Raw genomic sequence first — 20,450 nt, 5'->3', positions numbered from 1 at the left:
GGCAGATTACATCTGGACACCCTTTTATATGGCACATTATACAACGACCACATTGTGTACACCTACTGGCATGTGAAATAGGTTCAAAACACTGATAACATTCTTATGAGGAAAAAATAAATAAGAGTGCATCATAAAAAGGAAACAAATTTAAGGGCTCACCTTGGTTGCAGGCCTGTTGTGCTGCCAGCTCACAGGGCCCTAGCAGTCGCACCACGGGGACCACAGGGGGCAGAGCAGGAGTGGCATCATCATCATCATCTGTCTCCATCTTCTCCTCCACAGCACTGCACGACATCCCCTCCTTTTCAATCGCTCTTATGGGGCACAGAGGATGATGTTAAGGTTGGCCAATTGAATTCTTAGAGTGCACACTTCAAAATCCTGTTATCTGAAATGTCCAAAACAGGGTCTGAACTTTTGCTTTCCAGTGTGACGTCAAAATGATGACACCTTGAGACTGTGATGAATATTGGCTCATAAGCAGCAGCGTTGCAATGGCTACCCCTTTTATCAGCAGCAAACTTATTGCGGATAGAAATAAAGTTTAAAGCTTAATAACTCCAAGGAAAAGAAGAGTTCCAAGCTTTACATTTGCCTATGCTAATAACTGCACAACAAAAAGAAATAAAACTAGCAGTGTCACCAAAGGAATAAAGCTCAATAACTCCAAGGAAAAGAAGAAGAGTTGCAATTACATTGCTTACGCTAATAATGGCACAGCACAAACATGGCGGCCTGCAAGACAACAGCCAAATCCACAGCTTCTTCTTGCATTAATAAGAATGGTGGTTTTACGGCAGGATTCTAAGTTTGCAAGGTTAGCTTTGTCTTTTCGTGATGAAACACTTGAGTGATATGAATAGTCTGAAGAGGCAAATCTTACCGCTCTGTTTTGGACGGATTCGAGTGTTTTTGTAAGGTTAGATTGGTGTGAGTCCCAGATCGAGCAAGCATATTCTAGTTTGGGGCGGACTAAGGTTAAATAAGCGGAAAGTTTTACGGGAGTGGGAGCAAGTCGTAGTGTTCACCTAAGATAACCTAGAACACAATGAGCTTTGTTAGTGATGTTATTTATATGAGATGCCCAGGTAAGATCTTGAGTAAATGAAATGCCCAGGTATTTATATGTAGTTGCATGCAATATTTTGTCACCACATAAAGTATAGTTTCCGGTGTGATATGATGCACGACAATGAAATGAGACTAGAGTGGTTTTGTTTACGTTTAGCTTCATTAACTAATCAGTGCACCATGTTTCAACAAGTTTCAAATCACATTGAAGTTTAAATGAGCCCATGCTGTTTGTTATTTTTCTGTAAATGACGCAGTCGTCGGCGAACTAACGAATGGTAGAAGGCAGGTTATTAGGAAGATCATTAATGTACATTAAAAATAGTAAGGGTCCTAAAACAGTACCTTGCGGTACGCCAGAAGTGACTGGGGACAAGGAAGATGCGCGGTTATTGGCCCATACGAACTGTTGGCGATTAGTCAAAAACTTTTGCAGCCATTCAAGCACTAGTGGGTTTAAGTTTAGTCGTGAAAGCTTATGGAGTAGTCTTCGGTGGGTAACTTTGTCAAAAGCCTTTTCAAAATCTAAAAACAGCGCATCCACTGATGTGTTAGTGTCCAAGCTAGAGCTGATGTCGTTAGTGAATAATGCTAGTTGGGTAGAGCAGGATAGGTTTTTTAAAAATCCGTGCTGACTGGGATGGAAGAAGTTGACAGACTGCAGGAATTTCATTGTGTGAGTGAATTACATGCTCTATTAACTTGGAGAGAACACTGGTTAAAGAAACAGGGCAGTAAATTTTTAGGAGACGATGGTGAGCCTTTTTTATGCACTGGAATAATTTTTCCCACTTTCCGTTCATGAGGTATGGCATTGTGTTCAAGTGATTGCTGGAAAATGTGGGAAAGAATGATGGCGACAGTATTGTGAAGTACTTTAGCGTTGATGTTATCGACTCCGGCTGATGATAACAGTTTTAGAGATTCGATTAGCAATTTTATTCCATTAGGCTCGAATTGTATGTCTGGCATAGGTGGGTAATCCAAATGTGGATAGTGAGGCATGCAATCATCAGGTTCATTAGTAAAGTTGGCAGAAAAGACATGACTGAATGATTTACTCACAAGATTTTGTGATGCGTGAACCTAGGTAGTCACACAGTGATAATGAGTTGAGTGGCTTAGGACTTATCGCTTTCCAAAACTGTCTAGGGTTATTGTGAAGCATTGACGGTAAAGTGGTTGCGTAAAATGTTTTTTAAGCGTTAGCGGCATGATAAGTAAAATTGTTTTCCACATAATGGTACTGTTGCCATGCGCAGGAACTGTTGGTGTGTTTTGCATAACGAAAGAGCCTTTTCTTTCTATTCAGCAGTCTTTTTAATGTTTGGTTGAACCATGGGGATGACGATCCCATGATGACTGTTTTTGTAGGAATGTATAGGTGGATAAGTTCTTCCATTTTGTGCTTGAACAATGACCAGTTCGTTTCAATAGTGCGATGCGAGAAATTAGCAAGAAAAAAATGACTAAATTCCGTTATTTTGCTGTTTATGGTATCGAAGTCGCCTTTACCATAGAGCGTTAATGTTTTCGTTACTTTTGGAGCGTGCGCTGTCAGGGTATAATAAGTGCCGTGAATTACAGAGTGGTCGCTGAGGCCTGATAGATGCTTGAGGGGTAAAACATTATCAGGATGTGAGGTAAGCAAGAGGTCGAGGACGTTAGACGAGTGGCTATTTTGTCTGGTAGGAATGGTAACGAGTTGCGATAAACCAAATGTGAAACACGTGTTAAGGAAATCACTCTCGACATTCTGCTCAATTAATGTCATCCCGAGATTGTTCCCCGTTACTGAAGGAAAGTTAGTCACAGAGTACGAGTAAGGGTGTGTTTGGGTGTGATTCGGTTATAGAATGGAGCATGTTGTGGAATTCCGTTACAAATGAAGCCTCTGCATCTGGGGAGCGGTAACCACAGCCGATTATCATAGGTTGGTTAGTGGCTTTGGATTGAACGAATATTAGCTCCAAACTTGAGCTAATATTTATTGGGCAGCAGAGCAGGCTTTCATGAGTGGCAATCAAAATGCCGCCGCCTCGCCTGTCTGCACAATCATGTCAAAAAATGTGATAGTTCGGGAAAGTAACGGATAGTTCGGCATTAGCGACTGAAGGATTCAACCACGTTTCAGTTAGGAAAACTATTTTACTATCTGTTGTGTAGATGAGGCTATGTAAGGGATCCAGTTTTGTTAAAATGCTACGGATATTAGTGTAGAGGAAAGCGACGAATTTAGTTTGAGACTTGGGGCTTAGTGTAGCGTCTAGCTATGGTGAATGTGGGATAGGGGTGTGATGTTGTGGTTGGAGTGGGACAACTGTCTGTGAAGGGTGATCAAACATGTATGTGCAATTATCTACAGTGAGCTTGTAGCGCAGCTTAGATTTTTTGGGTTGAGTTTCTGAAAAGTCGAGGAGGTGTCTGCGGGCCAAACGTGTTCTGGATGAGTAGTCTTCTGACATCGAGTATGGAGAACCTTTAAGTTTTTTGGCATTCAACATGATAGTTTTTTTGTTTTGAAATGAGAAAACTTTACTATTATTGGCCTATTTTTGTTTGCCTGGTAGCGTCCGAGCCTATGTGCGCGCTCAATATCGACAGGCTGGATAGAAACGCCGAGATTTTCTTGGCAACGCTTAATAACATTCTTTTAAGAGTCATCCCACGACTCCCGGGCGCTATCTTTAACGTTGAAAAATATAAGGTTGGAGGTCGTCAACAAGCGTCCTCAGAATACCACCTTCTGCCTTGATAGCGACTAAAGAGGCGCAGTTTTCTTCAATTTTAGCCATACGTTTGTTTATTTCAGCAAAGTTTATGTCATACTGCGCCAATTTTGTGTTTATTTTTTTATTTATTTATTTACAAAATGCTGCGGACACTGAGTCCAAGCAGGGTGGGTGAACAAGTCAATCAAGGTACAAAAGAAAACGCAACACTTCAAAAAAAAGACAACACAGTACAGCAGCAATTGGTTAAAACTCAAGGGACAATGGATTAACTAGCTGATTCCAATCTGTTATTGTGCATGGAAAGAACGAAAATTTGTGTCTGTTCAAGCGAATATAGGGGTTAGGGGACTGGGATGGTGTTGACGAGCTTGTCTGGTTGTTGCCGGCGTTAAGTATGATGATGGATTCAAACCGAGTTTGTTATGTAATAACTGGTAAATAAACTTTAATCTAAACTTTCTTCTTCGACGTTCAAGTAGTTCAATTTTATTTGTCTCCATTAAAGTTGTTGGGGAGTCAGACCTTGCATATTTATTAAAAATAAACCTGGCAGCTCTTCTCTGTATTCTTTACAGATTTTTTACGTTAGATTTAGTATACGGGTCCCACACTATGCATGCATATTAGAGTTTAGGTCTAATTAATGAAGAATAACAAAGTAGCTTAATGTTAGAAGGAGCATTTTTTAGTTTGTCTTAAGCAGCACAATTTTCTAAATGCAGCAGAGCAGATATTGTTTATGTGCAAGTTCCACGATAGATTGCTACTTATGGTTACTCCTAGGTATTTGTAGTTGGATACTTGTTGAAGAGGGAGAGAGCCTAATTTATATGTGTAGCTATGAAGTATGGTTTTTCGGGTTATCGGCATATAAACACTTTTATCAGCATTCAGAATCATGTCCCATCGGTCGCACCATTCGAGAACGTTGTTCAAGGCACTGTCCAGGTCACATTGATCTTCCCTATTTGTAACTTCTCTGTATAGAATACAATCGTCAGCAAACAATCGAATTTGCACTGGTGGGTTAACAAATTTCAACAATATCATTGACATACAAAAGGAAAAGCAGAGGGCCCAGAACGCTTCCTTGGGGAACACCGGATGAAACTGGGAGAGAGCCTGAACATTGTCCCCCCACTTCAACAAACTGTTTGCGGTCTTTTAAGTATGCATTAATCCATGTTACTAAAATATCAGGAATGCCAATTTCTTTCATTTTAAAAATTAGTTTATCATGAGGAACTTTGTCAAATGCCTTGCTAAAATCCAAAAATATTGCATCAATTTGGCCTTTATTATCTATAGAGGAAGCAAATGAATTTATTACTGTAATTAGCTGTGTTACCGTCGAGAGTCCTTTTCTGAACCCGTGCTGGAAGCTAGATAGCACGCGATTTTTTTCTAAAAATTCGTTCATACAATGTGCAACTATATGTTCTAATAGTTTATAGCATGGGGACGTCAATGATATGGGACGGTAGTTCTGCAAGAGAAGACGGTCTCCCTTTTTATAAACGGGAACAATTCGGGCTGTCTTCCAGTCATCGGGTATTTTACCCAATGACATAGCTTTCATCTCGCCAATAAGGGTGGTTTGACCAGTTCTGATTTCTTCTAAGGCAGTCAGTATTTCTGACGACGCTTCTGTGTAACGGAACAGGTGTTAGGTCCAGGGTTTTCTTCAATGTCACCAGACACGGTAAGAAGACATAGAAAAATATGGGTACAGTCATAGGCGATAGCTACACAACAAACATCCTTCCTTCTCGGGAATGGATCGTTTTTAGTAATGCGCCTACCAGCATGCAAGTCGCAAGAAGAACGGCTGATTAGGCGAGTTTGTGAACCATGACAGACAGTAATGTAAGTGCGCAACATTTTGTTGCACACTTATATTACTGTCCGTGCTAGTCACAAGTATGTCTGCTAAAAAAAACTGCTGAGGCCAAGTCCCACCGTCGCCACATGGCGAAGGTCATTTTACGGAGGCAATACGAGGGACCTGTATATGATGCAGGAGAATTCGAATGAAAGATGCTACTTTGCAGCTCCTTAATCTGCATTTTCCCCTTCTTTTTATTTTGAGAAAAAAGCGTCATATTTACTTACTTAATGTTTGCTGAGATTTTAATACTCCTTTTCCTTTGTTTCTTATTTTCAAGCAACCTTACTGCTTGTACACAATTACTTCACCTGTCAATGTTGTATCACTGGGAAATTTCGCATGGACATTCTTTAGTATTTGCAAACTACAGATATGCTATTTTTTATTGCAATTTGTTGTTGTGAATCAGATATAAATTTGCAACACTAACAATAAAATGCAATTTAAAGGGTAATGTCTTTTCTTTTTTAAACATTGCAAAAAAAATTATAAACACCTTATTCTCATTGTGTGCAACCAGCAATACCGAAATGGCTTCACGCATTTGCTGCTTTTGTTCATCGTTGGTCACTGCTTTTACGTTAAGGAATTATCTGCTCTCCAAGATTTGTCAAAGCTGTTTCCTTCTGCGAGCCTTCACCTTATCAATCGTGTATGTGCCTCGCAGCCCATTTTGGACAGTGCCAGCCAACCCACCATGAATTTACAGCACACTATACAAAAGGTCACCACTTCACCGTTGGGGCGTGGAACCAGCGATACCGCATTTACTGCTTTTCACGTATTTCAATATATATTTTGTGTACACTTTGTTGCCAGTCCACCCCTGTAGTGTATGCATGCGTTTCTTCCCATTCTGCAACCCCCATGTTATGCAGGAGATGTCATTTTTTGCAAAGAGCTGCGTTTTACTTTTGCTTCTGGCTTTGTGTGGTGACAGAGGTTAACCTGACAATGCACTCCTGCAGCTGCTTTTGCAAGACCAGACAGAAATTAAGGAAAAATCTACTGAGAGATATCAGGATGAAACCGCTATGTCGGTTCTCCATGCTCGTAGGGCTAATTTAGAAGCAAAGATGGTGGGTCTTGAGGAAATGCGGGCAACTGTTGAGGACTGTAGGGCGAGTAGTGAAAGGCAGCAGTCTGAGCGGCAAACTCTGATGAAGAAAGTGGACAATCTTGAAAATCGACCTCGACAATGCAATCTGCTCTTCTATAGAATTAAGGACGCGAAAGAACACGAGTCACAAACAACTTCTGAAAAACTTGTCCTAGACTTGAACAGGTCTAGTATGGGTGGAATAGACCCCGGAATCGAAAGAGCCCATACTAGCATTTCAGAGATCTCTGAACCAGTACAAAACAAGAGGCTGTGGGATTACGCAAGAACTAAGAAGAGTACCAATGGCAAAGCGCATCCGAGATATGACGGCCTTCACTTTGATAGCGTCACATATGACGAACCTCAAGGCCAGACAGTTCGAGCTACTTGACAAGCTAAACCGGAACACTCCATTTTGTTGTTACTAGTTCTAAACTACACAAGTATTAAGAATAAAGTGGACAAGCTACATGGTATAATTGATATGGCAAGAGGATCAGATGGGAATCATGGCTGGATAGGGATCTCATCGATAGCAAAGTTTTTCCCAGCACCTACACCAGCTATCGAAATAATATAGGACAGTCACTAAGGAGGCGTATTTATCCTGGTGGACGTCTTAATTAGTTTTTGTAAGAAGGAAATTGATGTTGGGACAAGTGAAGCTGTATGGGCTGAAATAAGACCATCATCATCATCATCAGCCTGACTATACCCACTGCAGGGCGAAGGCCTCTCGCATATTTCTCCACTTAACCCGGTTCTGTGCTAGCTGCATCCACTTGACCCCTGCGAACTTCTTTATCTCATCCACCCACCTAACTTTCTGCCGTCCCCTGCTACGCTTTCCTTCCCTTGGAATCCAGTTGGTTACCCTAAGCGACCATCGGTTATCCTCTCTTCGCACTACATGTCCTGCCCATGTCCATTTCTTCTTCTTAATGTCCACTAGAATGTCGGTAACTTGAGTTATTTCTCTGACCCACTCTGCACGCTTCCTATCTCTTAATGTTACCCCTACCATTTTTCGTTCCATAGCCCTCTGGGTAGTCCTCAACTTAAGTAGAACTCTCTTGGTTAGCCTCCACGTTTCAGCGCCATAGCTGAGTACAGGCAAGATGCAACTGTTGTATACTTTCCTCTTTAGCGATACCGGTAAGCTGCTAGACAATCTGCGAGTGCTTGCCAAATGCGCTCCATCCCAATCTTATTCATCTTATTTCCTTTTCATGGTCCGGATCTGCGGTTACTACCTGTCCTAAGTAGACATATTCGCCTACTACTTCCAGTACTTCGCTACCTAATGTAAACTGCTGTTCCTTCCCGAGGCTGTTGAACATTACCTTAGTCTTCTGCATATTGATTTTCAAGCCTACCTTTCTACTTTTCCTGTATAAGTCATCAATCATTATTTGTAGTTCATCTCCTGTGTTGCTTAGCAAGGCAATGTCATCAGCAAATCGCAGATTACTGAGGTATTCTCCATCTACCCTTATCCCTAACTGCTCCCATTCCAAGTCTCTGAATACTTCCTCTAAACAAGCTGTGAATAGTACTGGGGAGATTGTGTCTCCTTGCCTAACACCTTTCTTTATGGGAATTTTGTTACTTTCTTTATGCAGAACTATGGTTGCTGTGCAGCCACTATATATATCTTCCAGCACTTTCACGTACAGCTCGTCTACCCCCTGATTTCGCAATGCCTGCATCACCGCCGAGGTTTCAACTGAGTCAAATGCTTTTTCGTAATCAATGAATGCTATGTATAAGGGCTGGTTATATTCCGAGCATTTTTCTATCACCTGACTGATGGTATGGATATGATCTACAGTAGAGTACCGTTTCCGAAACCCTGCTTGATCCTTTGCTTGATTGAATTTTAAGGTTGTCCTGATTCTATTAGCGATTACCTTAGTAAATACCTTATACGTAACAGACAGTAAGCTGATTGGTCTGTAATTTTTAAGGTCCTTAGAGTCCCCTTTCTTATGAATGAGGACAATGTTTGCATTCTTCCATGGTTCCGGTTTCTTAATCAAATATTTCGTCTCCTTAGACAGCTTACCGGTATCCTCTCTAACTATCCTACCGCCTACTTCTACCGCGCACTCAGTAATGATATCTCTGAAATTATTGTGCCTTGCCTCTACTGCTACGCCACCTCTGCACCCTCTTTATGGTAAATTTATTATTTATTTATTTCAAGATACTGCAGACCAGTATTCCGGTCCTAGCAGGAGTGGCATACATATATACAGCGCACAAGAAACGCAATAAATCACACGAAGCACCCACAAAACTAACAAACAGAGGCAATATAATGACATGGCATCTGTTGACCAACAGCCGGAGAGACAAAAAAAAGGGAAAACATGAAAACCTTTGTGCGACATCAAAGTAACAATACATGTCCTAAAAAAACTCCGACCCTACTGTCAACCAAACAGATGTTGCTGTAGAGCTTGGTAAAAGTCTGGAGACTGAATTAAGCTTTCTGGGAGAGTGTTCCATTCAGAAATTGTCCTTGGAAAAAAACTATGCATAAAGGATTTAGATTTTGCATAAATTGGCTGCAGTGAGTGACTATGGTGATGACGTGTCTGCCTAGTGTTGGGAACTTTCACACACGGTGGAGGACTGAGGTTTATTTGGTTGTTTAAAATTTTATACAAAAAGAGTAAACGAGTCATTTTCCTGCGAGTTTCTAGGAGCGGAATGTTGTTGGCGGTCATGAGGTTAGTAGGAGAGTCCGTTCTTTGATATTTATTAAATATGAACCTCACCGCTTTTCTCTGTATTTGTTCAATTCGATAAATGTCTTTTTTAGTGTGAGGGTCCCAGATGATCGAAGCATACTCAAGTTTAGACCTGACGTATGTGGTGTAAGCCAGTAGTTTAAGACTGGATGGAGCATCTTTGAGTTTACGTCTGATAAAACAAAGTTTCTTAAAAGCTGATGAACAAATATATGAAATGTGAGACTCCAGGAGAGATTATTGGTAATAGTAATGCCAAGATATTTATAACTAGAAACTTCGGAAATGAGACAGCTGTGTAAGCGATACTGATATGAACTGAAATTCTTTTTATGAGTTACTCTAAGAAGCACCGTTTTTTGCGTGTTAAGTTCCATACACCAGTCTTTACACCACTGTTCTATGGAAAAAATAGATTGCTGCAATAGCGCGTGGTCGTTATCTGAGGTAATGCTTTTATAAATAATACAGTCATCTGCAAACAGTCGAATGGAGACAGAGTCAGGAATTACTTGGGTTAAGTCATCAATATATAATAAAAAAAGCATCTTTGTATTTGCATCTTTGTATCTGTATGCTCGCTTTACAGACCACCTGGAAGTCAGCTTAAAGCCATGAGCAACCTAACTGACATGACTGAAACTGTTAAAGCTGACTGTTTAGTCGTTGGAGGAGATTTTACATTCCTGAAGTAGAATGGAGCTCAGGATGTCTTCCATCTGAAGCCAATACTGCACTAGGCAAAAATGTTAAATCTATGCAATTCATTCAATTTATCTCAATTAGTGCTGCAGCCAACTTGTGGTACCAATGTTCTGGATTTATTATTGACAGGGGTAGATGCAGGCTCCAGCATTTTCGAGCAGCGTTGGGAGCAGTAACAGTCATTTTTGAGCAACTTTGGAGCAATAAAACGAGAATTATGGAGCATTTCTTTTTCTTTTTTACCAATGAACTCTATCAGTATAGACTGGGTTGGCATACAAAAGCTGGTTGGAAATTTGAAAATATCTTCTTCGTCAGGTGAAGATGCAATCAACTCTAAAATGCTGAAAATCCCTGACCCATATTCTTCCATTTTGCTTTCGATGCTCTTTTCCCAGTCTCTAGGTTCCTCGGTACTTCCAAGCGATTGGAGGGTTGGCAAGGTTGTTCCGGTACCTAAACCATGTAGCACTCATTCCCCCGATAACTATCGTCCTATATCACTCACAAGTATACCATGTAAAATTTTGGAGCATATTATATATTCTCATCTGATTGATTTCCTTGAGTCGAATTCCTTCTTTTCAGCACAACAACACGGTTTCAGGAAGACATTTTCATGTGAAACACAACTCATATGTTTTACTAATGACCTATTTGCCCACACTGACTCGAACATTGGCATAGACTGTGTTTTTTTGGATTTTGCGAAAGCTTTCGATACTGTTTCCCATGATCTCCTAATTCTTAAACTTAGCATGCTTAACATTGATCCTATTGTACTCAACTGGATTAAAAGTTTATCAAATCGTACCCAGTATGTCTCTGCTAACGGCTGCTCCTCCTCTCGCACTTCCGTAACATCGGGTGTACCACAAGGATCGGTACTGGGTCCTCTTCTCTTTCTAATATACATTAACGACCTTCCTGAATGCATTTCTCATTTTTCTATTAGGCTTTCCGCAGACGACTGCGTCCTCTATCGCAAAATATCTAACCAGACTGATCCTACTTATCTTCAGGATGATCTCACAAGCATATCTAACTGGTGTGATAAATGGCTCATGCAACTAAACATTAATAAATGTAAAACAATGCATGTATCGCGTCGCACTAGCATCACTGACAACAAGCGTACTTATGTTCTTCACGACATTCGCCTTGAATCTGTTAACTCTTACAAATACCTAGGTGTTCACATCTCACTTAACTTATCATGGCATAGACACGTCGAACATGTCACCAATAACGCCAACAGGACTCTTGGATACTTGCGTCGAAATTTCTCTACCGCGCCTCTGCCGATAAAACTAACCCTTTATAAAACATTAGTACGACCAAAGTTAGAATACGCATCTGCAGTTTGGGATCCTAATATAATCACACTGATAAACACACTAGAATCCATTCAAAATCGTGCGGCACATTTCATCTTATCTAACTTTTCCCGTCACGCTAGCATTACTTCCATGAAAAACACACTTGCCTTACCCGACCTTTCTTCGCGCCGAAAGTGTTTTCGACTGTGTATTTTCCAGACAATGTATCATCATAACCCTCTGTTAAAGAATCATCTTTTTACGAGCCCTTCATACATTTCATACATTTCATCCATTTCTGATCATGTATTTAAAGTTTGAAGTGCGACCTGATGCCGGTGAATACCTCCGGCAACGCACTCCCTCACCAGAACAGGAGTTGGCCACCCTGGTGCAGTAATTGGCCACAACCTCCTATGATAAGCTCCATAAAACCCCGGCCCTCAGTCACCAGCGGCTGCGGAACAACTGACCACGGCGGCGGTCAGACCTGTGACGCAGCAGGGGGTGCTAAGAAAGCCTGGCTCCGCTGGACAGGCCGCCATTGGAAACTGACCCTGGCAACGTTTAATGCTAGAACCCTAGCTAGTGAAGCTAGTTTAGCAGTGCTGTTAGAGGAACTAGAGGGCATGAAATGGGATGTCATAGGGCTTAGTGAGGTTAGGAGGCCGAATGAGGCATATACTGTACTGAAGGATGGGCATGTCCTGTGTTATCGAGGTTTACCAGAGAGGCGACAACTAGGAGTAGGTTTCCTTGTCAATAAGTATATAGCGGGTAATATAGATGAATTCTATAGTATTAATGAGAGGGTTGCAGGCATCGTAATTAGGCTTAATAAGCGGTATAAACTGAAGGTTGTACAGGCCTATGCACCTACAAGTAGTTATGATGACCAGGCAGTTGAAAGCTTCTATGAAGATGTAGAATCGGCAATGCGAAAAGTAAAGACGCAGTATACTGTACTAATGGGCGACTTCAATGCCAAGGTAGGGAAAAAACAGGCAGGAGACAAGGCAGTAGGTGACTATGGCGTTGGTTCTAGGAATAGCAGGGGGGAGTTACTAGTTGAGTTTGCAGAGCGCAGTAACTTACGAATCATGAATACCTTCTTCAGCAAACGGAAGAACCGGAAATGGACATGGAAAAGTCCTAACGGAGAGACTAAAAATGAAATTGACTTCATAATGTGTTCAACCCCCGCCATTGTGCAGGATGTAGAGGTAATCGGGAAAGTGCGATGCAGTGACCACAGGATGGTGAGGTCCCGAATTAGCCTAAATCTGAAGAAGGAACGCAACAGATTAGTAAGAAAGAAACCCATCAACGAATTAGCGGTGAGGGGGAGGGCAGAAGAGTTCAGGATCTCGCTACAGAATAGGTACTCAGCTCTAACTGAGGATGGCGACATTACCCTAGAGGCAAGGAACAATAATTTCAGAGATATCATTACTGAGTGCGCGGTAGAAGTAGGCGGTAGGATAGTTAGAGAGGATACCGGTAAGCTGTCTAAGGAGACGAAAGATTTGATTAAGAAACGCCAGAGTATGAAAGCTTCCAATCCAACAGACCAGATCGAATTGGCCGAGATATCAAAGCTAATCAATAAGCGCAAGGTGGCCGATATAAGGAAGTATAACATGGAGAAAATTGAGCATGCTGTAAAGAACGGGGGAAGCCTTAAAGCGGTAAAGAAGAAATTGGGCATAGGCAAAAACCAGATGTATGCGATAAGGGACAAGGCGGGCAACGTCATCACTAATATGGACAAGATAGTCAAAGTAGCCGAGGAGTTCTATACAGATCTCTACAGCAGCCAAAGTAGTCAGGACCGTAATGAGTTTGACGGTAGGGAAAAACAGTCAGACGTTCCACCAGTGACGAAAGACGAGGTCAAGAAAGCATTAGAAACTATGAAAAGGGGGAAATCAGCTGGAGAGGATCAGATAACTACAGATTTGCTGAAGGACGGGGGGGATATCGTGCTAGAAAAACTGGCCACCCTGTATACGCAGTGCCTGTTGTCATCGACGGTACCGGAACCATGGAAGAATGCAAACATTATCCTCATTCACAAGAAAGGGGACACTAAGGACCTTAAAAATTACAGACCAATCAGCTTACTGTCTGTTACGTATAAGGTATTTACTAAGGTAATCGCTAATAGAATCAGGACAACCTTAGACTGCAATCAATCAAAGGATCAAGCAGGGTTTCGGAAACGGTACTCTACTATCGATCATATCCATACCATCAACCAGGTGATAGAAAAATGCTCGGAATATAACCAGCCCTTATACATAGCATTCATTGATTACGAAAAAGCATTTGACTCAGTTGAAACCTCGGCGGTGATGCAGGCATTGCGAAATCAGGGGGTAGACGAGCCGTACGTGAAAGTGCTGGAAGATATATATAGTGGCTGCACAGCAACCATAGTTCTGCATAAAGAAAGTAACAAAATTCCCATAAAGAAAGGTGTTAGGCAAGGAGACACAATCTCCCCAGTACTATTCACAGCTTGTTTAGAGGAAGTATTCAGAGACTTGGAATGGGAGCAGTTAGGGATAAGGGTAGATGGAGAATACCTCAGTAATCTGCGATTTGCTGATGACATTGCCTTGCTAAGCAACTCGGGGGATGAACTGCAAATAATGATTGATGACCTAGATAGAAAAAGTAGAAAGGTAGGCTTGAAAATCAATATGCAGAAGACTAAGGTAATGTTCAACAGCCTCGGGAAGGAACAGCAGTTTACATTAGGTAGCGAAATACTGGAAGTAGTAGGCGAATATGTCTACTTAGGACAGGTAGTAACCGCAGATCCGGACCATGAAAAGGAAATAACAAGAAGAATAAGATTGGGATGGTGCGCATTTGGCAAGCACTCGCAGATTATGACTAGCAGCTTACCGGTATCGCTCAAGAGGAAAGTATACAACAGTTGCATCTTGCCTGTACTCACCTATGGGGCTGAAACGTGGAGGCTAACCAAGAGAGTTCTACTTAAGTTGAGGACAACCCAGAGGGCTATGGAACGAAAAATGGTAGGGGTAACATTAAGAGATAGAAAGCGTGCAGAGTGGGTCAGAGAAATAACTCAAGTTACCGACATTCTAGTGGAAATTAAGAAGAAGAAATGGACATGGGCAGGACATGTAGGGCGAAGAGAGGATAACCGATGGTCGCTGAGGGTAACAAACTGGATTCCAAGGGAAGGAAAGCGTAGCAGGGGGCGGCAGAAAGTTAGGTGGGCGGATGAGATTAAGAAGTTCGCAGGGGTCAAGTGGATGCAGCTAGCACAGAACCGGGTTAAGTGGAGAAATATGGGAGAGGCCTTCGCCCTGCAGTGGGTATAATCAGGCTGATGATGATGATGATGATGATGATTTAAAGTTGGTGTTCCATTTTCGAGAACAAAAATGTGTCATTAATCTTTTATTCCTAAAACTAGAGTTGACTGGAACGACCTTCCTCCCTCCATCGCTGCCATTACTGATGTTGGAAATTTCAAGAAAACTGTATTTTCCGCCATCATATAACTTCATTATTGTATAGCTATGCACTGTATATTTTGCTTTTGTCTGTACCACTTCTTTCTGTAATGCCTTCGGGCCTGGAAAGTATTTGAAATAAATAAATAAATAAATTTGAATTATGATTTGGGGCAAGTTTCTAACGTCAAACGCCTTTGATAACGGCAGTTTCCTCTTCCTAAAATACAAAATCACTAATCAGATTCCTTTTTATGCAAGGTCAATGCTTTTCCAACTTTGCACTCATCTCTGACAAGACAAGCAGTCAAAGCATGTAAAGATATATAACACAGGCTCACCTTAGCAACGACTTGCAACAGACTAGCAGCAAAAGAAATGCTTGCTGGCTCGCTTCATAACTGAACTCAGACTTAAAACCTATTTCGATGGGCTCAAGTTCAGATTAATGGGCACGACATTTGCGCTCTCTATCTTGTGCATATCCTTCTTGGTCCTATGCCTGTGCTGATAAATTGCTGAGCACTGGTCAGTAGTAGCTTCAGGAATGATAGATGGCACTAAAGGGTAGCCTTTTCATTCTTCAGCTTTTTTACTTCACTGCCAGTAGTTCATCATTTTTTGCTTGAACAATGCTGAGGCTCATTTTTAACATCTTGGCATAGGCTAGCAGTCTTCTGACAGAATGAAATTCATTCATCTTCAAAAAGGCCCTACATGGCTTTCCAATACTTCCTAGTGATCAACACTTTTGCCATACCAATGCACAACGCTTCAAGCGTAATTTTGTCTGCCGTAGACCCAACAAGCTTGTCACTGAAAAAAACAGGCTCGATGGTGAAGTCTTGTTTTCACAGCAGAACCATTACAATAACTCATGCAGTTAGTCGGACAAGTTTCCTAATGGCTCACAGAATAAATATTTATTACACTCCATGCTTCCCTCCCTTACAAAAATTAGATTTTTATTAAGCCCAGTGCAAGATGCATTCTACAGTGTTACCCCATTCATACGTTTTTCACGAGACCGGAAAAAAAACTCAACAGCGGGGAAAACTCAACAGTGAGGAAAGTTCCGACGATGAATGAAAACACTGCAGCTTTAACTCGAAACTATTTATTGAGCTTAAAAATAAAAAAAACTTACTGGAAAAAATCGAGAATGGTGGACTGCAGTTTGTTTTGCTCGCTAGAAAGCACAATGTGTTTCACAATAGCCTGGAAGGCCGCATTGGTGTCAGTGTCACTTTGAGGTGCGACATACCTGCGGAGAATGGTTGAAGGTGAAAGCCAGCGGAAAGAAGACGCGTTAACAAGGAAGTGGACAAGGACTGGTTTTCACCTTCAATTGTGCACCAACTGGCCCAACAAGCTACGCTTCTTGAAACCTGTGGAGAACGTCCACAGCCACGATGGCTTCCCCAAAGCTCAGTTCTGTCAACTCCTCGGAATCTTGCAGCTCGTGCTCCTCGTCATCGCAGTCAGCGTCTTCACTCGTGACCAAATTCGCAACGATCTCGGCAATGCTCTGGCACTCTGACGTCACGACGGCAGCTCCTAAGGCGACGTAGTCATCATATATGACTCCAGTGGCACCCAGCTCATTCATAGCCCCAGCAAGCTCTTGCTCACAAGATACTTCCGACTCTTCAGCCTCCGTAGCAGTTTCCCCGTCTATGCAGAAGCCGCACAGAGCGAAACAGTGCTGTGCAGTTAATGCGCTCACTGTAGTCCACGCTGAAGCGATGTTTGGTTTGGTTTGGGGTTTAACGTCCCAAGGCGACTCAGGATATGAGAGACGCCGTAGTGGAGGACTCCGGAAATTTCGACTACCTGGGGTTCTTTAACGTGCACTGACATCGCACAGCACACGGGCGCTTGATGTAGTGCAAAGCGTCAAGTACTGAAATAGCTGTAGGTTGCTATCCGCGATAAATATGCATGAGACCGCACTTCACAATGCAGTTCCTGTAGGCATGCTTTAGGTTCTTTATTATGACGGCATCCAACGACTACAAATGGCTTGTAGGGTTAGGTGGGAAGAACACAAGCTTCATGTTCCGAAGAGGAGGCGGATCTCTCGGGTGGGCAGCAAATTTGTTCAGCAAAGAACATTTCTTTCTGCACTGGGAACCCATCTTCTTGTCAAAGTACCAAAGAAATTCTTCGAACAATGAACACGTCATCCATGCACAACTTGCTTTTGTAGTGACATGGCAGCAAGCGAGTGTTCTTCGAGCACCGTGGGTTCTAATATTTTCCGATTAACTATGGCTTTATCTTGTCCAAGTCATTCATGTTACAACAAAGGAACCCCGTCAATAGTTCTTTGCTGCATCTGCCTCCGAGGTATGCTTCGCCTTTCAGGCTTAATAACTTTGACGGCTGCACCTGGAAGAAACGGCCCGCTTTGTCAGCGTTATAAATGTCACGAGACTCGTACCCCTCAATTGTGGCCTTCCGATTGTCGACTGTTTCAAAGTTGACACTTGCTGCTTCTCCGCTTACTGTCTTATAAACGATGCTGTGCCTCTCTTCAAAACGATAGATCCAACCGTTTGAAGCCGCGAAGTCTGTGATGCCCAATCTTTCGGCTATGTCCATTGCCTTCTCACGCGGAATGCTCCCGCCGAAGTTGCCACTGGCAGCGCAAGGTTGCTTAAACCAGGTGAGAAGAACCTCGTCGAGGTTCGCATACTTGGCGCCATGAGCCTGCTTTAGCCTTCGGACAGAAAAGCACAGCATGCCCTTCCATTTCAGCCCACTTCAAGATGATGCTGTTAAGCGTAGAGGGTGGCAGACCAAGGTCTTTTGCAATATCCACTCTCTTCCGAGCCGGCAGCCTGTTGACTGTGTTCAGTATGGCAAACTTTTCTTCAAGGAAGGCGCTTCGCCTTCCGCATGCGCGACACCATTGATGCCATCAAAGCATGAAAACCGGATGAAAACGTAGCAGTGAGCAACGTAACAGCAAGGTTCCCTATACAATGCATCCATGGGAGCTATGCCAGAACCAGATAAAAATGCAGCAGTGAGGAACGTAATAGCGGGGTTCCCAACTAACTGCATCCATGGGAGCTATGCCAGAACAAGATAAAAATGCAGCAGTGAGGAACGCAGCAGCTGGGTTCTCAACACACTGCATCCTATGGGAGCTATGCCAGGACCAGATGAAAACGCAACAGTGGGGAATGTAACAACGGGGTTCCCAATACACTGCATCCACAGAAGATATGCCAGAACCAGATAAAAACACAGAAGTGAGGAACGTAACAGCGGGGTTCCCAATACACTACGTCCATGGGAGCTATGCCAGAACTAGATAAAAATGCAGCAGTGAGGAACGTAACAGTAGGATTCCCAACACACTGCATCCTATTTCGGGACCAGATGAAAACGTAGCAGTGAGGAACCTAACAGCGAGGTTCCCAATACACTGCATCCATGGGAGTTATGCAAGAACCAGATAAAAACGCAGCAGTGAGGAACGTAACAGCGGGGTTCCCAATACACTGCATCCACGGAAGATATGCCAGAACCAGATAAAAACGCAGCAGTGAGGAACGTAACAGCGGGGTTCCAATACACTCCATCCTATGGGAGCTATGCCGGGACCAGATGAAAACGCAGCAGTGAGGAACGTAGCAGTGGGATTCCCAACACACTGCATCCTATGGGAGCCATGCCAGGACCAGATGAAAACGCAGCAGTGGAGAATGCAACCACGGCATTCCCAATACAGTACATCCTATGGGAGCTCTTCCGTGACCGGATGAAAACGTAGCAGTGAGGAACGTAACAGCGAGGTTCCCAATACACTGCATCCATGGGAGTTATGCAAGAACCAGATAAAAACGCAGCAGTGAGGAACGTAACAGCAGGGTTCCTAATACACTGCATCCACGGAAGATATGCCAGAACCAGATGAAAATGCAGCAGTGAGGAGCGTAGCAGTAGGATTCTCAACACACTGCATCCTATGGGAGCTATGCCAGGACCAGATGAAAACGCAGCAGTGAGGAACGTAGCAGCAGGATTCCCAACACACGGCATCCTATGGGAGCTATGATAGGACCAGATGAAAACGCAGCAGTGGGGAATGCAACCACGGCATTCCCAATACATTACATCCTATGGGAGCTCTTCCGTGACCGGATGAAAACATAGCAGTGAAAAACGTAACAGCGAGGTTCCCAATACACTGCATCCATGGGAGTTATGCAAGAACCAGATAAAAACGCAGCAGTGAGGAACGTAACAGCAGGGTTCCTAATACACTGCATCCACGGAAGATATGCCAGAACCAGATAAAAACGCAGCAGTGAGGAACGTAGCAGTAGGATTCCCAACACACTGCATCCTATGGGAGCTATGCCGGCACCAGATGAAAATGCAGCAGTGAGGAGCGTAGCAGTAGGATTCTCAACACACTGCATCCTATGGGAGCTATGCCAGGACCAGATGAAAACGCAGCAGTGAGGAACGTAGCAGCAGGATTCCCAACACACGGCATCCTATGGGAGCTATGCCGGGACCAGATGAAAATGCAGCAGTGAGGAGCGTAGCAGTAGGATTCTCAACACACTGCATCCTATGGGAGCTATGCCAGGACCAGATGAAAACGCAGCAGTGAGGAACGTAGCAGCAGGATTCCCAACACACGGCATCCTATGGGAGCTATGCCAGGACCAGATGAAAACGCAGCAGTGGGGAATGCAACCACGGCATTCCCAATACATTACATCCTATGGGAGCTCTTCCGTGACCGGATGAAAACATAGCAGTGAGGAACGTAACAGCGAGGTTCCCAATACACTGCATCCATGGGAGTTATGCAAGAACCAGATAAAAACGCAGCAGTGAGGAACGTAACAGCAGGGTTCCTAATACAATGCATCCACGGAAGATATGCCAGAACCAGATAAAAACGCAGCAGTGAGGAATGTAGCAGTAGGATTCCCAACACACTGCATCCTATGGGAGCTATGCCGGGACCAGATGAAAATGCAGCAGTGAGGAGCGTAGCAGTAGGATTCTCAACACACTGCATCCTATGGGAGCTATGCCAGGACCAGATGAAAACGCAGCAGTGAGGAACGTAGCAGCAGGATTCCCAACACGGCATCCTATGGGAGCTATGCTGGGACCAGATGAAAATGCAGCAGTGAGGAACGTAGCAGTAGGATTCCCAACACACTGCATCCTATGGGAGCTATGCCGGAACCAGATGAAAATGCAGCAGTGAGGAACGTAGCAGAAGGATTCCCAACACACTGCATCCTAGGGGAGCTATGCCGGGACCAGATGAAAATGCTGCAGTGAGGAACGTAGCAGAAGGATTCCCAAAACACTGCATCCTATGGGAGCTATGCCGGGA

At 43.2% G+C, this 20,450-nt stretch overlaps 1 protein-coding gene across 5 annotated transcripts in view; it reads right to left on the bottom strand.

Moving 5' to 3' along the window:
• Ube4B (Ubiquitination factor E4B) overlaps positions 1 to 20,450 on the bottom strand; it is a 373,326-nt gene that overhangs the window by 233,853 nt on the left and 119,023 nt on the right. For all 5 annotated transcript variants that reach the window (XM_084597298.1, XM_084597297.1, XM_084597293.1 and 2 more), the window contains one exon: positions 163 to 287. In XM_084597298.1, coding sequence (XP_084453424.1) covers positions 163 to 287 — 125 coding nt within the window. The remainder of the gene's footprint in view (positions 1 to 162; positions 288 to 20,450) is intronic.

The sequence above is a fragment of the Amblyomma maculatum genome, chromosome 3 (assembly GCF_055883805.1).
Source record: "Amblyomma maculatum isolate TAMU_Amacu chromosome 3, ASM5588380v1, whole genome shotgun sequence".
Taxonomy (NCBI): Eukaryota; Metazoa; Arthropoda; class Arachnida; order Ixodida; family Ixodidae; genus Amblyomma; species Amblyomma maculatum.
Note: the sequence above shows the minus strand (reverse complement) of the source record. Positions and strands in the feature narration are given on the sequence as shown.